The 23,951-nt window shown below is 42.2% G+C and overlaps 1 protein-coding gene across 1 annotated transcript in view; it reads left to right on the plus strand.

Moving 5' to 3' along the window:
* The first annotated feature begins 452 nt into the window (after positions 1-452).
* The window catches only part of NT5E (5'-nucleotidase ecto), a 71,129-nt gene continuing 47,630 nt past the window's right edge, over positions 453-23,951 (plus strand). The window contains exon 1 of the mRNA XM_056563256.1: positions 453-861. Within this exon, the coding sequence (XP_056419231.1) occupies positions 541-861 (321 nt within the window). The 5' untranslated portion in view covers positions 453-540. The remainder of the gene's footprint in view (positions 862-23,951) is intronic.

The raw sequence follows: 23,951 nt of genomic DNA on the forward strand, positions 1-23,951 counted from the left end.
ATCTTACCAAGGGTATTTTGTGCATACAGGGTCCTGATATGGAAATATGGTGCCATCCAGGAGATATATATATAATATATATATATATATATATATATATATATATATATATATATATATATATATATATATATACATGTGAACATGTTCATATGCTTTAAAATTGCAATTCCAAGGTTTATTCATCATCCTAGAATCTTTCAAAATAAGGTGGAAATGTATAGGAACGTTGACATAATTTTTTTTTTTTTATAGCCACCTTTTAATAAAAGGATGAAGATAGATCATACTATTTTTTGTAGTTGCAATTGCTTTAGGATGTTATATCCACAGTATGGAGTAAAAAAAAATAAAAAAAAAGCAAAAAAAAGAATCTTGTAAGGAGACCCCAGAAGCCAGTTATTTTTTTATGCCAGCTAAAGAACACCTCCTAGATCCTCCTCTGAAGCGTCGCCTCCTTCTGTAATGGAATGAATTTCATGTGAGTCTTCTCTAGCAGTGCACAAGGAGACTCCACACTGCTCTTGCCTGCTTGTGGGAATGCAGCTTGTGTCTGGGCTATTGCTGCTCTGTAGTGAGCTTTGCACTCTTTCAGCTTCCTTCCAGATCACTATCCTACACACAAATGATGTCCATGCCCGTGTAGAGCAGACCAACAGAGACTCTGGTAAATGTGGCAACCCTGCCGACTGCTATGGAGGGGTGGCCAGGAGACTTACCAAGATCAAGGAGATCCGCGCTAGCCATCAAAATGTTTTGTTACTGGATGGAGGTGACCAGTTTCAGGGGACCATATGGTTTAATGTTTATAAGGGAGATGAAGCTGCATATTTCATGAACCACTTGAAGTATGATGCCATGGTGAGTGACAGATAAAGTAGTTGCCTTCTGACGTACATCTGTAATGGCCAAGTGGGCACAGTTTAATGATTTGTCTTATAGACTTCTAGAACTGTATATAAAAGCTATGAATAGATCTGATGTTGTGTACAGGTTATAGTTATGTGCGGCACAATACAAAGTCTCTTGGATAGAACATAGTTTTCCAACATTGTTATTTGCAGACATTGTGTTGGGTACATACATATTATCAGGCTTTGTTTGCCGACAAGCTTCATTCAACAGAAATAGCACAATAATTCTTTACCAGGTATGCCATGTGTTGCACAGATGTATGTATGTGAATGTGCAGCACATACTCCACTTTACAGAATCTTTCTATAGTGTACGTCTAGTGTAGGCAGTGCGCAAAGAGGTCTTTGTTTAATGTTTCTTTTGGCGAACATAACTCAGCAGGTGGTTTGTTTGCCGTTCTCTGAATAACATATTGCAGTATAATGGCATTCTGTGCATCATGTCAAACCCAGCTCTGCTGCATTGATACATTCAGACTGCGACGTCTATATCAATTAGCACATTAAAGAGTTTTATTCATTTCAGACAGAACTCCTTTGTATTAGTCATTAGAAGTGTGATTTACATAGGGATTCAGTCACCTGGATCTCCCCACCCATGCCACTTTGGAATCTACAAATGTTCGTAATGCTGTGGCATTTAGGCTTGATAACAGTTGACAGTGTTGATAATACTGACAATGCCTGGATTGTTTCACTAATGTAAACAGGACATAAGGACTGTACAATTTGATAACCCCTGCGGTGTCAGAAATAGATCCTTGAGGAGTGATCACTTATTTGCCAAAGTACAGATGTACTAGAGTTGAGGTTATGGAGAGATAAATCCTGTGCATTATGAGTACAAAGTGCAACAGAAATAGTAAAACAACTAATTTATTTCTGCTTTAGGTTAGCAGTGTGGGGCTTCCTTTTATGCAGCTAGAATGCCTTGCCCCGTCCCTTGAACTACATTCCTATTGATTAGTAAATGTTTTAGGCACTCAGATCAGAGCCCAATAACATCACATAAGCCCTTATGGCCTTTCCAAGCAGTATGAAGAACATTCTGGAAAGACTACATGTGCAGATTGTACAAACAGTTACGACATAAAATACCTGTCATTTCAAAATGGCAAAATGACAAGTGCTCTCAGAAGGAGCCTACAAGGAGCCCCCTTCATGGTGTTTACTTATTGCTCATTCCCTCCATTTCAGGGAGTGGGGCCAAGGCTGAACTGTGTGCCAGTACTACACATACACAACTTTCTTTTTCTTTTTTTTGCAAATACAATATGAACTCGAAAACACTACGAATAGGACCGATAACTCACACAGTAAATGAGTACATAACGTGTCAATCGAAAAACATTGTCTATGCGATTTTTTTGTCCTTGCAGATTCTATTACATTGGCAAAACTATTAGAAACCTGTTCATACGTATCAGGGAACATTTTTATTCTATCCATACTAGAAAAGGCTCTCCTCACCTTATATCCCATGTAATAGAACGCACAACGGCAATTCAGAAGTGTTGACATTTGTAGGATTAGAGTGTGTCTACCACTCTGAGTATAGGCCAGATGAAGCACTAATTTGTGCGAAACTGCTACCGTTGCCTGCTGTACCCCCTACACTTCGTCCCTCTCCTGTAACTATTATGTGAGTATTTAATAAAATTCAGAAGAAGACTGGGGAGTTGCCAACTTTTATTCTCTCTATAGACTGTTTCTTTTTTTACTTCTCTGACCAATCACAACATAGCACAGCAAACTTATTTCTGCTATGCTATGACATAGTGCTAGAGAAAGTGCACTGGACTAAACAGATTGGCACTATGCTTGGCTGGTAATATACACAGTACACTAATAGATGGTATGTGGAGGCAAAAAGAAAATGCACTAGATTTGCAAAGCACTATGTGAACAGGAAGTACTAGCAGGAGCACAGCAAGGAAGGGGTTACCGTAAGCATTGAGCTGCTACAGTTGTTACTGTTGAGAAGCTAAACGGGGGGGAGTTTACTGTGCACTGTAGACATACAGCAGTATGTAGACTCATAGGTACACAGGGACAGTGTCCTGAGATATATGGGTGGTCAGAGATGAGAGAGAAGCTGGACAGCGTAGATCATCTCCACCGGAAATTATGCAGTTGAGGTTTCTGACGGGTCGATGAAAATAACACAATACCACTGCTATGTTCAGGAGAGGGGAGAGAACTTGGGATGTGCATCTGTCCACATAAGATGACATTCGCTGCTTCCCAGGTAAATCCAGCTTCTCTTTCTTCTCATAAAGCTCAAGACAGATGTCCCATTTGAAACTACCATAACTTACTTTATATTACAGGAAGTGGGGGTGGGGACTTGCCCCTTTCAGAAACCTTTACTTTGTCCCTTCCAGTAACACAGTCTCAACTGGCCCTCCAACATAAGAGTATGTTCAGACGAGTGGATTCACAGCGTATTTTATGCTGCAGATCTGCCGCTGAAGGACATCTGTATGGTGCCTTTACATGTGCCTGCTCGGAGTGGCAATACGCCGATACATGCAGACACACTGAAGCGATGTGAAAGTCACTGCGCATGCGCCGTGTACTCGCACACATTGCAGTCGCTCCCCCTGCTCAATGAGCTAGGCCAAGAGCTGCCGCGATGTGCGTGTATACTGCTCATGCGCGCAACAACTCGCACATCGCAGTGTGTATGCTCGTAGCGGTGTATTGCCGCTCCGAGCAGACACATGTAAAGGCAGCATATAGAGGTCCCTCAGCGGTGGATCCACAGAGAAATACGCGTGGAAAATCCGCTCGTCTGAACGTACTCTAAGAGTTACTAAACACACAATCTCAGATCTCTGTTCTGTTCTTCAAAAATTACAGCACTTACAAACAGGCAATCGATGGCAGAGCGATTCTGGCCATTGTTCTTAAGGGTTAGGGGTTAGCCTGTAGAGTTAAGGGTTAAGAGACGACAACGGCTTCCCAAATTTGTCCAGATCTAGCTGTTACTAGAGTCAGATTTCCCCTGACAACAAGCAATAGACAGCTGAAGAGAGTCACCTAGTGGCCAAGACTTTAAATCTGTATCATTAGGGTAAGGAGTCATTTTTGGTTAATGAAGGGATTTACAAAAACAATAGTAATTACATTGGAGGGAAGTTGTTTAAAGCGACAGTGACTATTTACAAGGAAGAAAAAAAATCCCAATTAAATAAAACACAAAGCTTAAAGGGAACTCGCCTATCATTCGTGGCCGGTTTACTTGTCAATGATCACATCTTTTTTGCAGACACTGAGCTTGTCAGCAGCACATCTCCTCATGTATGTTCTGCTGAGAATAATGTTAAGAGGTTTGTATGAACACTTATATGAACAATCATTTGGATAAACCTCTCACAATCATTGGACCATGTAAATAAAAGTAAACCTCAGCTTGCTATATTGTCACTTGGTGCTTGTTATGAGCAGTAAATAAGACCATGTAACAAGACAATTACTAAGAGAACCAATGGAGGGAAGCTGCTTAAAAGACATGTAAGTGAGCACTAAGCGAATCGTTTGTGACATGAACATTTGAATATTTCAGATAAGAGGCTTCTGAAGAACAGCTGCGCTGCCAAACTAAAATAAGACCGGTATTTTTTTTTTTTTTTAAATAACTTAACAGCTATGCGTTTCACTCCACAACTCGGCGTGTTGCCCGACTCCCTACAAGAGACTATAGACTTTCTACTATAGACCAGCAGTACTCAACTGGTGGACCTCAGTCTAGAACTGGATTATGGCCACTATATGTCAGGACCACCACTCCCTCCAGTCTGGGAACTGATGAAAGGAGGCATCCACTCTCCATACATTCAATTGTATCACTGTCTTTAAGACATCCATAAAAATGAAAAGCCAGCCACCCAGCACTTTCCCTATGAGGTAGATCACAATTAGCGCTACCTACATCATTCTGATCTGCCTAGGCCTGACTAGTAGAGGCCAGAGCAGAAGTCAATGCAGAATTGAGTATTCTCGGAAGAAAAGGTTATTGAGGGTTATATTTCCAAACCTGTAGCTCTCCAGTTGTTGCAAAACTACAACTTCCATCATGCCCTTCTATAAATGCTTGATAAGAGTTGTAGTTTGCAACAGCTGGAGAGTCACAGGTTGGGGAAACAATGATTCAAGATCGCGGGGGGTCCGACCGCTGGGCCCCCTGCGATCTGCTGTACAGGGTCCCGACAGCACGCGGGAAGGGGACATGTTGACCACCGCATGAAGCGCTGCCTTCAGCAATCTCCGGCTCTGCCACAGAGTTGTATTGAGGGGGCGTGTCGGCCGCCGCTTCGTGCGGTGGTCAACAAGCGCTATCTGGCCAGCGAGCTTGGGCCCCAGCGGTCAGGCCCCCCGCAATCTGAAACTCATCCCCTATCCTTAGGATAGGGGATACATTTTTCACCACTGCACTACTCCTTTAAGAGCACAGTTGCACAGTTCATTGGAGGCATAGTGACACAATTCATTAGGGGGCACAGTTCATTAGAGGGTAGTAGTGCAGTTCAATAGGAGGCACAATGGGACAGTTCATTTGGGAGGTACCTTGACACAGTTCAGTAGGAGGCACAGTTCATTAGGGGACATAGTTGCACGGTTCATAGGGGGGGGGGGGTCACAGTCGCTCAGTTCATTATGGGGACAGTTGCACAGTTCATTAGGGGCATATTAGGGTACAATGGTACAGTTCATTAGGAGAGCAATGGCAAGTTCATTAGGGCAGCAGGGGCACAGTGAATTAGGGCGCATAGTGGTAGAGTTCATTAGGGGACATAGTGGCAGAGTTCAATAGGGAGCACAGTGGCTCAGTTTAATATGGGGACAGTTGCACAGTTCATTGGAGAAGCAGTGGCACGGTTCATTAGGCTGGTAGTAGCACAGTTTATTAGAAGGGCAGTGACATCATTCATTGTTTAAGAGAGATAAATAAAAAATTTATTGTTTTAACGGGTACAGTTGCATAATTATTTGGTTCAGGGCATAGCATCTGTAAATATTATATTAAAGGGTCACAGCATGTGGCAGTATTGTGCTCAGGGGAACAGTGTGGGCAGTATTATAATTAGAGACACAGTGTGTAGTAGGATTATGTTCAGGGGCATCGTGGGGCAGTATTATACTCAGGGTCACAGGATGTGGCAGTATTATGTTTAGGGACACAGTGTGTGGTAAGAATATATTCAAATACACAGTTTGTTGCAGTATTATATTTAGGGACACAGTGTGTGGCAGGGTTATGTTCAGGGGCCTTGTGGGGCTGCATTATACTCATGGAGCAGTGTTTGGCAGTATTATACTTAGGGACACAATGTGTAGCAGTATTATATTTAGGGGCATAGTGTATGGCAGTGTTATACTCATGCACAGTTTGTGGCAGTATTACATTCAGGAACAACGTGTGTGGCAGCATTGTATTCAGGGGCAGAGTGTGTGGCAGCATAATATTTAGGGGCATAGAGTTGCAGTACTCAAGTCAAGCAGGTAACAATGGATTTACATACTACAGGCTTTAGTCACTCGTTTTACGCTCTTTCTTATGATTAGGGTAATATTAATGTTCTACAAAAGGCAGCTCCTCTTTCTTGCATGGCACTGCAGTTGCTAGTTGAACCAGATCTTAGCGTTCCGCTAGGATCTTCACCTGATGGCAGACCTGGGTAAGCGTACCCTTACCAAAAGTAGCTGAGCATCCCTGCTATAGACTATAATAAAGCCCATCTCCTGCGTTAATCAGAGAGGTGTTGCAGCACTTGGACCTACACCAATCTTACATATTGACATGCCTGTTCACCATGTCAAGAGTTAATTTAAATGAGAGTAAGGCTAGATTCACATTTACATTGCCTTTCGTCCTGTTCAGGGTCCGTTTGGCTCTTTTTTTCTTCTTCTTGAGCAGAACGGACCCTGAAACTGGTCAGAAAACACAACGGACACTGCCGGGTCCCGATGGACACCATTCACTTGAATGGAATCTGCCGGGGATCCAGTAGTTTAGTGGAGAGAAAAAAAATAGTGCAATGTGAACAAGGCCTAATGCTTTAAGCTTAAGTCCTAAATTCTGCTGGTGGAAAGTAGTAAAAGAAAAGGTACCATATTTCTGCAAAGGCTTACTTAGAAATCAATTTTCAACCCATTGGTTAAAGTAAAATGCATACAATGCTGAATTCTACAAATTTACTGAAAATATAGATTCCAGGGATGGATTAATAGACACTTTCCATATAGCAAGTGATCGTTCCAAACCTCACTACCTCCGTTGTGCTCGGGCTGTGGGGTTGCGCCTTCCCTCCTTCAGTACAAGCAGAAAAGAGTAACGGCAGGTAAAAGGATCAACTTTATTGAAGCATAAATATAAAATACAAGCTGGGCACAGCAGCCTACGTGTTTTGGACAAGCATGTCCTTAGTCATGGCATAAAAAAAGCAATAACCAGTTCCTTCTTATATATCCATTTATTTAGTCACATGGTATTGACAGCAATATGTACTTATTAAAGGGGTACTCTGCTTCTCAGTGTTTGGAACAAACTGATCCGAATGCTGGTGCCGGCGCCGGGAGCTTAGTGACGTCATAGCCCCTCGCCCTCATGATGTCTGGCTGTGCAGATCAGTGAGAAAAAATATTTAGGAAAAGAAAAAGTAACAGTTGGAGTTCTTACTCTAAGATAACTGAGAAGAATTACATATATCCACACATACTAATTCTAATTTGATGTATCAGAGTATATGGTAAATTTTAAATGGGCTGTACCACCATTAAAGGGATACTCCAGTGCTTAGACATCTTATGCCCTATCCAAAGGATAGGGGATAAGATGCCTGATCGCGGGAGTCCCGCCCCTGGGGACCCCCGTGATCTTACACGCGGCACCCCGTTTGTAATCAGTCCCCGGAGCGTGTTCGCTCCAGGACTGATTACCAGCGACTACAGGGCGGGCGAGGTGTGATTTCACGCCCCCGTCCCCGTGTGATGTCACGCTCCGCCCCTCAATGCATGCCTACGGGAGGGGAATGATAGCTGTCACGCCCCCTCCCGTAGGCTTGCATTGAGGGGCGGAGCATGACATCACACAGGGGCAGGGGCGTGACATCACACGCCGCACGCCCTGCAGTCGCCGGTAATCAGTCCCGGAGCAAACACGCTACGGGGACTGATTACAAACGGGGTGCCGTGTGCAAGATCACGGGGGTCCCCAGCGGCGGGACTCCCGTGATCAGGCATCTTATCCCCTATCCTTTGGATAGGGGATAAGATGTCCAAGCACCGGAGTACCCCTTTAAGAATCATCATATTCCTTGTACAGATCATTAAAAGTGAACATTCTTTGCCATTAACTACTGTCCAAAAGGCGATCCAGTGAAGTTATTACATTTACTTACATAGTTACATAGTGTACCTGGTATTAAAAGTGATCCCGACCCCCCCCCCATCCCCCCGCTCACTGCAATGCAGCAAGTAAAAGTAGATTTCTTCCATACTTGGTCCCTAAGGTCATGCATACTGTGGGATCACTAGTTCATTATTGTGGATCCCACAATATCAACATTCTGTCAACTGCCAGAGGGAACGGAGACTGATGCTGTCCAGAACCTCCAGCAGCAAAGATTAAAGGGGTTCTCAACCATAAGGTGATTTTAGTACGTACCTGGCAGACAGTAATGGACATGCTTAGGAAGGATCTGCGTTTATCTTGAGGCTAAATGGCTATGTTGTGAGATTACCATATTACTGTGGCTAGCTGTTTGTGAACTGGTATTTCCTGTTTGACTTTTCTTTTTTTTTACTACAAGTCCCACAATTCCATCTTCCTCCCTCCCACACATCAGCCACCCCACCCATTGAAACATAAATGAGCTGCATCCATTCAAAAGACCTGTGGTTTTTAATCAGGGTGCCTACAGATGTTGCAGATTGATCTCTCTCCCACCAAGCGATCCCTCAACCCATTGAAGCAGACAGGCTCCCTGTCATCAGCTGACAAGTGAGTCAGGTCTCGGCCGCATTGCAACCTGGGAAAAATCTGGGACAACAGTCATTTTGTATGCTGTTAAAAAATAAATATTGGGGCAAAAATCACAGAAGAATTGTGAGAAAACCGTCACACACAGGTACAGACACTATATTATGCACTACACTAACTTTACAGCCCCTGTAGCATAGTCAAATAAAAAAAATTATTGGAATACCCCTTTAAAGGGAAACTCCGGTACTAAACAAATTATGCCTTATCCACAGGATAGGGCATAAGTACCTGATTACAGGGGTCTGACCAACTAACACACATGGAAGTGAAAAATAATGGGAAACTTTTTGCTTGAAATATTTCAACTTACTTTAAACAGTATTTAACAGCATTTGTGGACTTTTTGTATGACAGCGATTCATGTGGTAACTCCTTTAACCCTTTCAGCAGGCCTATATACTATTTTATTTGTGCACTGTAGTCTGGTTTTGTGAAAATAAATTAAAGTGGCATCTCATAATCTCTTTATATGTGCATCAGCTTAAGTCTACTTGCCTAAAAAGGCATGCATTTATATGTATGTCATTACCTTGTGAGGCGGGATTAGAACCATAAACCTTCTGAATTGAGGTGTGTTCGGTCGGTCATGGAAACCTGATTTTTGTCCGGATCTTGTTAATGTTGATGACATCTGCCAACTGTCTAATGTCTATGGAAGCTGGCAGACTCTTACATGAGGGATTTGGTAGAGGGAGATAAGTATCAGGTTTTTTCAGTCTGTTTTTCTTTCCCTAAAGTATGAGAGTTATGCTATATTACAGAGCAGGAAGGATATGAGGTCTCCAGATGTACAGCTAAAGGAAGAATCATAATTAAATGTGTATGAACACATACTGACCTTGTGTCTGTTATCAATCTCAGATGTAGCATATTCCAGTGAAATATTAGACTTATATAAGGGTTGTCTTTAGTGTTTTAAAACCCAGAATTCCCCTCTTCCTTTTTTTGTGTTTTGGTTATAGAAATATTCCATTCCACTAATGTTGTTCTTATTATTCATTGTCAATTGATTTACTAGACTGTCATTCAGCTGACTATATGCTTGAGAAATTTTACTTTTTATTATTCATTCTCAATTTACTGTACTGAATTAAATTAGAGAAAGTAGAGTAGAGAAAACAGACATGGTCGCACATCTACATTTTGTATTTTCATCTAATTGCCTCTCAGCATATATTCAAAAACTAACAGGTTGTTAGTATATATTTTGATCAAAAGTACAAGCCCACTCGTTATGTCAAGGCCACCTATTTAGAGTGGTTCCCTAGCATAAAATGGCGTAGCACTGGGCGGCGACCACCACCGCCTCAACACCAGTGCCCACAGAAGGAATGACCCACTGGTAGAGCAGCCCCAATGTCATTCAAATCAGTCCCTGTGCCACACCTCCCATAGAAATGGTGCCACGGCAGCAATGGACGCTGCACAGCACCACACCAGTGTGAACAAGGTGCAAAAGCTCACTTACCATGTGCTCCCAGTCAGACTGGGAGGCTGCCAAAAATGAAAGGGCCCTGTGTAGCTACCTGCTACTTTATATAGGGTTGGGCTGAGGGGGTGATGCAGAGTGCTGACCAAGTGAAAGCAACAAAAAAACAAGGGGATAGAAAACACAATGTGAGAAGCAATTAGATCAAAATACAAAATGTAGATGTGCGACCATGTCTGTTTTCTCTAATTGAATTCACATTGTGTTTTCTATCCCCCCTTTTTTTGTTGCTCTCACTTGGTCTGCACTCTGCCCCACCCCCTCAGCCCAACAACTATTTAAGTAGCTACACAGGGCCCTTTAATTTCTTGCAGCCTCCCAGTCTGACTGGGAGCACATGGTAAGTGAGCTTTTACACCTTGTTCCCACTGGTGTGGTGCTGTGCAGTGTCCATTGCTGTCGTGGCACCGTGTCTGTGGGGAGGTGCAGCCCAGGGACTGGTTTGAGTGGCATTGTGGTTGCTCTGCCAGTGGGTCATTCCCCCAGTGGGCTCTGATGTTGTGGCGGTGGTGGTCGCTGCCCAGTGCTACGCCATTTTATGCTAGGGACATTAGGGACCCACTCTAAATAGGTGGCCCTGACGTGGCAAGTGGGCTTGTATCTTGTGATCAAAATGTATACTAACAACTTGTTAGTTTTTGAATTTATGCTGGGAAGCAATTAAATCAAAATACATAATGTAGATGTGCGACCATGTCTGTTTTCTCTAATTGAATTCACTGTACTGAATTACATGATATTATCATTAAGCTGATGTCAGGTAAAAAAAAAAATTATAATTCTACAGAAGCATATACCATAGCTTACTGGTTTGCCCAGGTTCTGGAACCACCAAAAATCCATCTGTTATGTGGGTATGCAGTCCTCTTTCTCTCACTAATTCCTGGTAGAGCAGTTGCTCAATACTACAACTCTCAGAATGTACTGCTTTCCTTCCGCTTTCTATCACGGTCACTCTACCCTGCACACTCCTCTCCCACAGCACTCCTGCCAGTTCCCTGCCCAGAGCTGCTGCCAAACATTTCAGTACACAGTAGACTATTGCTCACAGTCAGTAAATCTGCAGCACCTGCTGTATTCATTCCTGTTTGCTTCTGTCTGTGGACTTGCTCAACACAAGGTAGCATTCTGTACATGCACCTCATTCTTTATTAAATGTGCCAAAATAAAATAAAGGATGTAAGGGGTTGGTAAGAGGTAGTGACATTACTCAGGGAGAAGATCTAGTCAAGATTCCTGAAACAGCAGTAGATAATACATAATATCTGAAGGGAGGAGTCAAGGAGCTGCTGAGGCAACACTACACTGACAATAAAAGGACTATACAACTTCCTGTGAGAGATATTTCATACAAAAACATGCTGAAGCTACAATTAAAGACAATACTATAACCCTTTAAGCCAACTAATAGTTAGTCTAGACTTACACTAGACAGTCTAGAAATGTGCCAGATTTATTACCTGAAGCACTGTGATATATCTGGCTCATTCTTAGATTGTCTTGTCTATGAATTAGATAGATTTACTAAAACTGAGCTATAATGTCAGAGTAACTGCCATGCCAACATTTGCATAATACTATTGTATGTAGACTTAGTATTTCCATTGAGTTAATTTTTCAGTGTCCTGGGAAATCTATATTCCAAAATGGTGTTGTGCTAAATTATGTTCTGGACCATCACACGGCCCCACTTGGTGATTACTCCCAGAGCTGCTGCCAAACATTTCAGTACACAGTAGACTATTGCTCACAGTCAGTAAATCTGCAGCACCTGCTGTATTCATTCCTGTCTGCTTCTGTCTGTGGACTTGCTCAACACAAGGTAGCATTCTGTACATGCACCTCATTCTTTATTAAATGTGCCAAAATAAAATAAAGGATGTAAGGGGTTGGTAAGAGGTAGGGACATTACTCAGGGAGAAGATCTAGTCAAGATTCCTGAAACAGCAGTAGATGATACGTAATATCTGAAGGGAGGAGTCAAGGAGCTGCTGAGGCAACACTACACTGACAATAAAAGGACTATACAACTTCCTGTGAGAGATATTTCATACAAAAACATGCTGAAGCTACAATTAAAGACAATACTATAACCCTTTAAGCCAACTAATAGTTAGTCTAGACTTACACTAGACAGTCTAGAAATGTGCCAGATTTATTACCTGAGGCACTGTGATATATCTGGCTCATTCTTAGATTGTCTTGTCTAAGAATTAGATAGATTTACTAAAACTGAGCTATAATGTCAGAGTAAATGCCATGCCAACATTTGCATAATACTATTGTATGTAGACTTAGTATTTCCATTGAGTTAATTTTTCAGTGTCCTGGGAAATCTATATTCCAAAATGGTGTTGTGCTAGATTATGTTCTGGACCATCACACGGCCCCACTTGGTGATTACTCCCGGCAAACATAAACCTAAATAACTTTGTGAAGATGGATACAGTTATGGGAGTTGCTTAAAACTAAAAACATTTTTAAATATGTGGTGAGCCGTGGGGAATGGCAGAACCATGGGGTGTAGCAGTGTAGGTGGATGGGGGCAGATGGTATTAACCCAAGGAGCAAGGTATATATCAACTGGCTCAAGAAAGTTAAACAGATTTGTAAATTAATTCTTTTAAAAAATCTTAATCCTTTCAGTACTTATGAGCTTCTGAAGTTAAGGTTGTTCTTTTCTGTCTAAGTGCTCTCTGATGACACCTGTCTCAGGAAACGCCCAGTTTAGAAGAGGTTTGCTATGGGGATTTGCTTCTAAACTGGGCAGTTCCCGAGACACGTGTCATCGGAGAGAGGCTCTGTCATTGTTAAAAACTTTTCAGCAGGACTCATTATAATGTGACATTTCACAATACGCACCTAATAGCCACTAGGGGTCGCCTGTCTTTTAGCCAGACAGACTAGTCTAGATTTTACAGCATACTGGATACCGGCCGTAAAGAATACCGGTATCCAGTATAGGAGATTTCTATTGAGTGTATGCAAAACTACAGATAAAGGATGTGTGGACATGCTGGGAGCTGTAGTTTTACAACAGCTGGAGGCAACACTGCTCTAACACAGTTATTTACAAACATTGCAGCTTCAGTTGTTACTAAACTACATCTCCCAGCATGCTGAAATAGTCAAAGCTTTCTCGAACTACTGAATGACAAATAAGTTGATCAGACATTCAGGAGTCTGTGAAAGATGAATGACACACATAGTGACAGCTATGCTGATTAGCATCCAGCTTTACTAGGAGAAGATAAAACAGATAGAACATGTATTCATAAAAATGCTCTACTTTTATCTAAAAAATCCTTGCACTAATTTTATAAAGATCTATTCTCATATTTATACATTTTATCCTGTTATGAATTCACCATAATGTCTTCTGATTACTGCAGGCAAGCTCCAAGTATCTTCCTCTGACACATGACACAGTATAAAACCAGAGAGGAAAGGGTTACAGAGTAGAGAGTACTGATTGGCTGACTGCACAGGCTTGCTCCTGTGAGGGAGATAGACAGACTGACACGCCCCCTCCAGCCTGCACAATGAAAACGTAACTCACCAGCAGATAAATGCTTATATCTCTGGATATATTGGTCCGAGACACATAAAAATTATATGCACATGATCAGGATTGGGTCCTGAGTAACATATCACTTTTTTTCTTTTTTTGCTCTGACAGGTACGCTTTAACTTCAGAAGCTCATAAGTACTGAAAGTATTAAGATTTTTTTTTAATAGACGTCATTTACAAATCTGTTTAACTTTCTGGAGCCAGTTGATATATATAAAAAAGTTTTTGCCTGGAATACCCCTTTAAGGACCAAGGGGGAGATTTATCAAAGTTGTCTATTTCCCGCATCAATATAGACCAACCTACAGAGGGTTAGGCTGGTCTAATGTGCGCTTATTTTATCAAATCGCAAGGCTCTTGATAAATTCTGCGCACGGACTTCAGGATCTATGCTTTAGACAGTATTTAAACCTACCCCAGCATGGTCTAACATTTCAGCATGCTTTCGGCCAATGCGACTTTTCGACGAAAAGTCGCTATTGATAAATTCAGCACCAATGCATTTTTCCCTCTAAAATAGACTAGTATGTTCTAAAAAATCCTCTAAAGCAAAAGTCGCACATATTTAGACTGCAACTTTCTGTGCGACAAATTTAGACAGTAAAAACAAGTCTAAATACTTAGATAAATCTCCCCCATATGTCCAATAATACACATATGCTAAACGGGAGTGCAATATTTGGATATTTAAATATGCACTTTATATCCAAGTTTGTAGCCATGTTTCTGCTTCAATATAAAGGGAGGATTTCAATTCTTGGAGAAATTATGTACAGTATCGTTAACAAGGGTGGGCAGTATTTGGACACTTGAACTATTCATATGTGAAAAGCAAGGCATTGTGATAATAAAAAAAAAAATTTCTATTGCACATCATATGTTTCCTGGTTATTGCGGCACCAAAAGAGATTTCTATTTTAGTAATATATGTGTGTGTGGATCAAACAATACATACTGACACAATGGGACATTGGTGCAATTAACTAAGTAAGTGCAGTATTCACACTTAAAGGAAATCTGCAGTAAAATAAACTTATCCCCTATCCGCAGGATAGCTGCACGAACGCTGCATCCCCACCTCTCCCATAGAACTACATGAAGTAGGCGTGTCAGTCATGGCGTCATGCTGCAGCCGGCACGCCTCCTGCATGGGAGAGCTGCAGCCGGCACACCTCCTGCGCGGGAGAGCTGCAGCAAAGCCGGGACCCTATGCAAGAGATAGTAGGGGTTCCCAGCGTTCGGACCACTCGCGATCAGACATTTATCCCCTATCCTGTGGATATGTTTATTTTACTGCAGATTTCTTTTAACAATATTGCAACTGTAAACAGATGCAGGATTGTTTAAGAGCAGTTCACACTGCTATACAAAGTTTTTTTTTCCATAACAGGGATATGAATATGGACCATAGGGGCAATTATCAAAGAGTATGTTAAGTGCATATCATTTAGATGCGGAAATTTTCAAGCCTTAAACCCATTTCTTTGTATCTTTGTTCTTGTTTAAATTCAAGACGTCAGTGGGTTATTCCTATGACATAAGAACAAATATGGCAGACAATCCCGTTTTACCTCCATAGAATAAAGGGATGCCCCTCTAGGTGGGTGTGCAACTTGTTGGGTGGTATTAACATTATAATAATTTAGCTTTAAAAGCATTCACTAATATTTTATATTATACTAGCAGAGTTCCTGCTGGCAACAATGACTCTCTTGTCCTTATATCCTGACCTCATATCTCATCCATATGTCTCGTCCTCATATTCCGTCCTTATATCCAGACCTCATACACAAACCTTCTTCCCCTGTCCTCATATCCCTTCCTTATACCTTGTCCTCATATCTCAATCTCATATCCCATCCTCATATCCCAACCTCATTTACTGTCCTCATATCCCATCCTTATTTCCTGACCTCATACCCTGTCCTCATATCCCATTTATATATCCTGATCTCATATCTCGACCTTATACCCCATCCTCATATACCATCCTCATTTCCTGACCTCATATCCTGTCCTCAGGTGGGGCTGAGCTGTGGTGAAGAGATTGTAAGCTGAAAGGGGCATGGCTTTACCGGGTGTTGTTTGTGGGAGGGGCATGGCTTGCAAGTTGGACCGACATATTCACCCAGAGAGTCGAAGCTTGTGGAGTAAGGGGCTGAGCTGTCATGAAGAGATTGTGGTTGAATGACCTTTGATGTAGGTATATCCGGTAAAAATCTTGTTTTCGGCCTGTAGATGAAACAAAAAAAGGGCCGAAAATAGAAAGCCGGGGCTCATTGAAGGGTCGTGGGCCAACACACCAGGAGATACAGAGCAAACTCTGTGGAATAAGGTACCTGAAGTCCTTGGCAAATGGAGTGGGTAAGATTAATTTAACTATCCTATATTTTTAGTTGACACATATAAGTAACATGTTTACCAGGTTCGAAATATCAACAGCCATTTAAGAGTGATGCTGGAACATACACACACGTTGAGTTTTATACATACCGTTTTTTCCAGGGTATAAGACGACTGGGGGTATAAGACGACCCCCAACTTATACAGTTAAAATATAGAGTTTGGGATATATTCGCCGTATAAGACTACCCCTCTACCGCGATATACGGTACCTTACCAGTGATTGTCTGGTTGTTGTATACAAAGCCTGTTTGGATTGGTCAGGTCTCCCTGCCTACCCAGCCCTCCCTGTCTCCAAGACGAGTGGTCAGAGCGGTACATTCCTCTTTCATCCGTCTGGCCCGCCCTTGTATCCTATTACCATACCTCCTTCTCTGCCTCTCAGATCTCGCACATGCGCCACCCTTGTATCCAATTACCGCACCTCCTTCTCCGCCTTTCTGATCTCGCAAATGCGCACCAGCTCCGCCTGTCAGATTTCGTACATGCGTACAGGAGCCACATGTCAGATCTCGCACATTCACGCCTGCGCCGCCTCAGATCTCGCACATGCGCCACTTCACTGCAGTCCTCAGGAGCGAGATCCGAGAGGCAGAGAAGGAGGTACGGTAATAGGATACAAAGGCGGGCCAGACGGGTGAAAGATGCGTGTTTTTCTGGGCACAGCACCGCTCTCTCTCTATCCATACCCTGGGAGCCCCAATCTATCTCTATCCATATAGGGACGGATCCAGAGTCTAGCCTCGGGAGGGTCACTATCAGAGTATCGTGCAGTGGTCGACACACCCCTTCACATAGACTTGCATTGAGTGGGCATGGCGTGACATCACAAGCGGTGGGCTGTGACATCACAACCCGGTCCGAATGCTGGGGCAGTGGAGTACGCCTTTAAGTACGCAGCATTGTTCCCCCACACTAGATAGGCAGCATAGTTCCCCCACATTAGGTTGTCAGCATGGTTCCCCCCACATTAGGTTGTCAGCATAGTTCCCCCCACACTAGGTTGTCCGCATAGTTCCCCCCACATTAGGATGTCAGCATAGCTCCCCCCACATTAGGTTGTCAGCATAGTTCCCTCACATTAGGTTGGCAGTATAGTTCTCCCACATTAGGTTGGCAGTATAGTTCCCCCTGCATTAGGTTGGCAGTATAGTTCCCCCCACATTAGGTTGGCAGTATTGTTCCCCCACATTAGGTTGGCAGTATAGTTTCCCCCACATTGGGATGGCAGTATAGGTTCCCCCCACATTAGGTTGGCAGTATAGGTTCCCCCCATATTAGGTTGTCAGCATAGTTCCCCCTACATTAGGTTGGCAGTATTGTTCCCCCACATTAAGTTGTAGTTCCCCCACATTAGGTTGGCAATATAGTCCCCCCACATTAGGCTGGCAGTATAGTTCCCCTACATCAGGTTGTAGTCCCCCCCCCCCCCCCCCCCCCACACACACACACATTTGGCTGGCAGTATAGTTCCCCCCACATTAGACTGGCAGTATAGTTCCCCCCACATTAGGTTGTAGTTCCCCCACATCAGGTAGGCAGTGGCCCCCACAGACATACAAGCTTAAGCCATATACAGCGTATGGCTGGAGGCTGTATGTCTGTGTACTGTCCCATTTAAGTGCTCTGACCACTGCTCCTCCGGTCAGGGGTCATGATCTACTACTATGGCCTATAGGCCATAGCAGTAGGTTCCTGGACTGGAGGAGTGGTGGTCGGAGCACCGAAGATGATGTGCCGCAGGTAACTTACCATGCGCGCGTCCTCTTCCTAGCTGCTCCACTCTGCTCTGTTTCTATGGGTGCACACACGGGGCATCATAGAAGTTCCTGCGTGCACTACCTCCCGGCAGCCCCTGCATTTTAAAGTTATCGTGGGGCCGCAGAAAGGTAACCAGGACATCCTTGTGTCCAGAGAAGATCTTTTGGGATGTGACGGGGGAAATTAATCTGGGGGGGCAATTGCCCGGTTCACCCCCCCCCCCCTTCCCCCTGGATCCGCTACTGTATCCATACCCCAGGTGTCTGCAGCACCCACCCTATAAGACGACACCCGGCGTATAAGACTACCCCCACCTTTTGAGAAAATTTTCCTGGGTTAAAAAGTTGTCTTATACACCGGAAAATACGGTATAGATGATTGGGGAAATTTATCAAGACCTATACAAAATAAAAGTGGTGCAGATGTTCGCACATAATTTTTAGTTGTTTTTGTATAGATAAGGTCAATATTTGGTCTTTTTCACAGCTGAAAAAAAGAAGCCTGTCAGCTCAGTGGAACTCGCTAGAAATACTGCTATTTTTTCACAGCTAAAATAATGTGACCAAAAACTGTGTGTGAACTTAGCCTAGGTATTTTGGCCAGTATTTTAAGCCAAAACCAGGAGTGGAATTGACAAGAAAACTATTAGAAAGGATTTCAGCCTTTTCTGTGTTTTGGACCCATTCTTGGTTTGGTAAAATAACCCAAATTAGGTTCAAAACACTGTGTGTAACCGTATGCACATAATCTAAGGCCCCATTTATACTACAGATATTCTTTGTGGAAATTCCATACAGATTCTGCTGGCAGCAGCCTCCGGTTTATTTTAATGGAAGTTCTGATGCACAGTTTACACATCAGAAGTTCTGCAATGAAACATCCAACAAGGTTGGATTCTGGCATAAGATTTAACATGTTACATTTTTCGGCAGTCTGCCTGAGAAGTGTGAGAATAAGTCTCGGTGCAGAGCCAGCCAGAGGCCCACTATGTCTTTGTAAAATAACTAAGTAAAGTACCCCTAAAGAGTCACCATGTGTCACAGCCACAGTGCCCTCTTATATAGATACAAGTGTGTCAACAAAAAACCATTTGGTCTTAGTTCTGTCCTCCACTGTGGCCTGTTAGGAGCTATTGAGTGACCTATAGCATGTCACCTCTTGTTCCAGTGCCAATCATAATCACATGACATAAGCACGGAAAGAATGTTATCCTTCTGATAGATGAGGTTATGAGTGGTCATGTCTGCTATACAATTGATAATACTACTGGACATTTAAGGAGGTTGACATTTTTTTTCAAATTTTTAAGCCTCTAGAAAGATATTGGATTTTTTAAAATTGTATAGTGTTTGGACCAGACTGAAAGGGGTGCATTTGACAAGCTTGCTTAGTATATAAAATTCATCCCTACTTAACAGAATGACCCCGATTTACTTAGAGTGGAGTGTATTTTTCTCTGTGGGTTTTTTCCCCAGTATTTTTCCATGGTATTTACTAATGCTTCCCTATTTTTAGAACTTTTTCTTACATTTTGCTTTTTTTACAACTGCTCTGGGCTGTCGTGTTTTTCCAAAGCTCAAATCCACCATATTATATGTGAGATTATTAGTAAATATGTTGGGATTTTTTATTTTTTTTTAAATGTCTGAGACACATCCATTTTTTGTGACCACGCCAACTTTTACATTTGGCCATGCCCCTTTTGGTTGCTTTTTTTGTTGTTTTCTTTTCGTTTTTTTAGTAAAATGGAGAGTTTTTTGGGTTGGTTGTATTCTTTGGTTGCAACACAATTAGGGCACAAAACCTGAGAAAACTGTAGGGATCACTTTAGTAAATGACCCGAAATGTGTTCCACTACCATGTAGAAGTTGATTTAATTATTGCACTGAATTAAATGGAAGTTAAAGAAATAAAAGGTTTTTGACACTCCTATTCAGTTCCATGAAAACAAATGTTTTTATTTCCACCTCTCTACTGCAAAATGGAACAGAAAAGTATATTAATAGAACCTGTATCCATACCCAGGACAGACTCGGGTTCTTTACTGTAAAAGCCGTGAGACTATGGAACTCTCTGGAGAGGAAGTGGTCATGGTGAACTCAATAAAAGAGTTCAAAAAGGGCCTGGATGCAATTCTGGAGAAAAAAGGGATTTTTTGCTATAGCCCCATATCTTGTGCTGCTGACATGGACTTTATGGAAGTGTTTGTTTTAACATAAACCTTGTGTCCCTTCAGCAGCACCAGGCTTCATCCCTTATTTGTTAGTAAGTCAAGTTTATACTTCTATAACAATGGGGTGGAGATTGGAGCTCATTATTTAGGCACAGGTTTCATCCAAAAAATTTCAACTGTCCTTTTAGCTCAGAGGTTGGAGACATCCCCACATGTTGTGTTTCAGAAAGGGACTAAGGTAAACAAGTTTTAGATTAAAACTAACACGTATAGGGGAATCAGAGTGCGCTCTCAGGAGACAAAATTGTCCATATTTACTGATGATGTTCTCCTTTACCTTAGCAACCCAAGGGAGGCGGTTCCCACGATACTTGATTTTCTATCCCATGTGGGTAACTTCCCACCATACAAAATCAATGCTTCCAAGAGTATGCTGTTACTGCTGGGGTCGACACCTGCAAGGTGGATAACCACTGCTGGAGACCTGGGAGTGATTACTTCCTTTATTACTTACCTGGGTATCTGTGTTGGTCGGACACCGGATACGTTGTATTCCTTGAACTATGTCCCCCTTTTAAAGCGTATGCTATTGGAATTGAAATGATGGGAGAACCTGCCGCTTTCTTTTCTGGGTCACTGTCATCTTATTAAAATGATCAGTTTTCCATGTTTATTGTACCCCTTGCAAACCCTCCCACTTCTTTTAAAGCATGACGATATCCGCCATCTAAATGCGGCTTACACTCACTTTCTGTGGCAAGGTAAACGCCTGAGAATAGCTTTGCAGTAGCTCATGCTTGGTAGAGCGGAGGGGGTAATCAACTTCCCAAATGTCCGAGGGTATAATCTAGCGAGCCTGTTCCACCATGTGATAGATTGAATACAGCGTTCGTCTTTTTTTCTCCAATCTGAGGGTAGAAAAAGCACTAGTGGTGCCATGGTCTCTTACAGCACTGCTCCATACCGTTTATGCTAAATTGCTGGTGGTAGTTAAGGGGTCATTATATCATGGAAGGGGGTGCGGAAGGCTTTTAATTTCCCATTCCTTCTTTCTAAAAGGATGCCCTTTCTTGACCATCTAGAGTTTCCGCAGGTTAGTTCTTCCTCCTGGCTGGGGCTGTGGGACACTAAGGGTATTTCAATGGTAGGCTGACTGATGCATAGTGGTTAACATAGGGAGATTCTCCACTCTTTTGGACTTCCTCAATCTAATGCATTATACGCAAATAAGGTGTACACGTTTTGCTCCTCTAGTCTTCACGATCTCACATGGGAGGCTAATGTATATCTAGTCATCTCTAGATGACATCATAGGTGACGAGCCGCGTACGGCCATGATTTTGTCGATATACCTGACCTTCCGCAATTGGCTCCTGAAAGTTGACCCTAAAAAGATTTTGGGAATGGTGGATGGGTGATGATGACATAACTGATATGATCTTGGCGGGTTGGGGAGTGGTGCGTAAACATATCATTAACGAGGTGGAGGGAAACCTATTTTAAACTAGCTCATGCTGCTCTCTATGGATTTAATATTCTCCCTTTGCCATCCTTCCCAGACAGGATTACGAGTGTCAGACGCCGCTCATGAACTTATATAATGGGGTGTGGGACTGCTCTTTGACGGTGGATTATTGGCAGAGGGTACAAATCTACATTAGGGGTCATTGGAAAATACAGCTCCAATTCACACCCCAGGCCTTTCTATTCCAATAGTTGCGTCCACTGGAGGGGGAGGGAGGGGAGAGGATCCCACAGTTTGTGCATATCGTGCTCTTGGTTGGACTGAGATATCTTTTCACCAACTGGTTAGATGCGAATACTCCAGGTTTGCCACTGCTGGTGTCAAAATTGAAGATCTTTCTAGGGGTGGACAGGCTAGATGCCCAGAGACATAGAGAATCGGGAACAAAAAAGTTCCTTAAGAAATGGGGATCTCTTGTTGTGACTCACTTTGACTCTCTCTCAGGGGATTGCTGAATTTGTGCGTCCATTCCAACATACCACTTGATAGAAGGTGCTTAAAGGCACCCTTGGTGCATTGCGCTTACAATGGGATTAATCCACCAAACTATAGGCAATACTACGACATATTATTATGAGATCCCTTGGAAGTCAGGGGAGAAGCTTATGATTTCGAACCTTTGATTCCGGACCAGGAGTTTTTATACTTGCCTGTGTGTGGAGATGTTGTAATAGGTAGCGAGGCCGTGTATGTACTTCTTTACTGCAACCTCTCTTCAATGCTCTATGTGAAGTGCAATTGTATTGATGGGGGAGGGTTTGCAGGGGACTGGGAGGGATAGCAGCCTTTGACCAAATGGACTTCCTTGGAATGATTGTATTGTGGTATAACCAGACTGTTTAATATGTTTTTCATGGGGCATGTCTCTTTTTGTATTGACTCTTTGATTTATCTTTATGATTGTATACTTGTGTACGTGTTTTGTTTTGAGGGCTAAAATTTGTTTAATAAAAATTATATTGGGGAAAAAAAACTAACACAACTTTTTTTTTTGTTTGTTTTTTTTTACAGTTTTTTCCCACAATGGATTTTTACAATGCAATCTTTAATTTTCTGCAATAGTATTTTTGGGTACCCAGTATACCAAGGCATTATTGCCTGTCAGTGGCAAACCTCAAGGCAATCTATAAGGCTATGCCCAGTAAGCAAAAAAAATGGCTCTTTGGGAGGGTTTTGTTAGCCTTCTGGTTGCTTTGGCATCCTAGCAGACCCTTGATCACATTTGCAGGGTGCCAGTGGATAACAGAGGGTGATCAATTGGTTACTATTGGAGTTAAACACAAATTGGCTGGAATCTAAGGTTTCTGTGTCTCCTGGCTGTTATGGCAGGAGCTGGAATCCTGCTGATGTTCACTAGGGCACAGCTCCAATTGTTCACACCTATAAATTATAGTTTTATGACTTATTGTTATTTGTTTTGCACATTTACACATATCAATTCTTTTTACTAATAGAATCATTCAAACCATGGTGATCATGGTGTTGGTATAATCTGGCTTCAACTGATATTTGCTAGGGTGTTGTCAATGTAATCCTTATAAAATACACTGCAAAGGTTTTTCCCAAGATAAAATCAGTATTTTGATTAACAAAAGGAATTTGTTTCCTGCCTTTTGCTGTAAGTGAAACAGTGTAGGGTATATGATATATAAAGACTTCCTTAAATAGAAAAAAGTTCAGAAAAAGCTTTATCATTGTTAACCTGCAGTATGTCCAAACACAGGTCTTTACATAATCCAGTGATAACAATAAATCATTTTTATGTTTGGAAAAAGGGACAAGTTACATTAATGTACTAATTCCACTTACATTCCCTTATTTATGCTATATAATCCAGCTAATAACTCAGAATGTGTAAGAAGATTTCTCTGAGAATTACATTCCAACTATAAAAAGACTCGACCTTGGCAAAAAATATTTTTCAGTAAATAAATACATAGTCAAGTTGATGTGTAAGTGATACAATACTGCACGAGTGGATTCTTTATGCTTTTTAAAATTAATGTACAAAAATAATGGCTTTGTCCAAATGGTCCAATAATTATTCCTTTGTTGGGATTTGTGCCTG

This window comes from Hyla sarda, chromosome 3, assembly GCF_029499605.1.
Source record: "Hyla sarda isolate aHylSar1 chromosome 3, aHylSar1.hap1, whole genome shotgun sequence".
NCBI classification, from domain to species: domain Eukaryota; kingdom Metazoa; phylum Chordata; class Amphibia; order Anura; family Hylidae; genus Hyla; species Hyla sarda.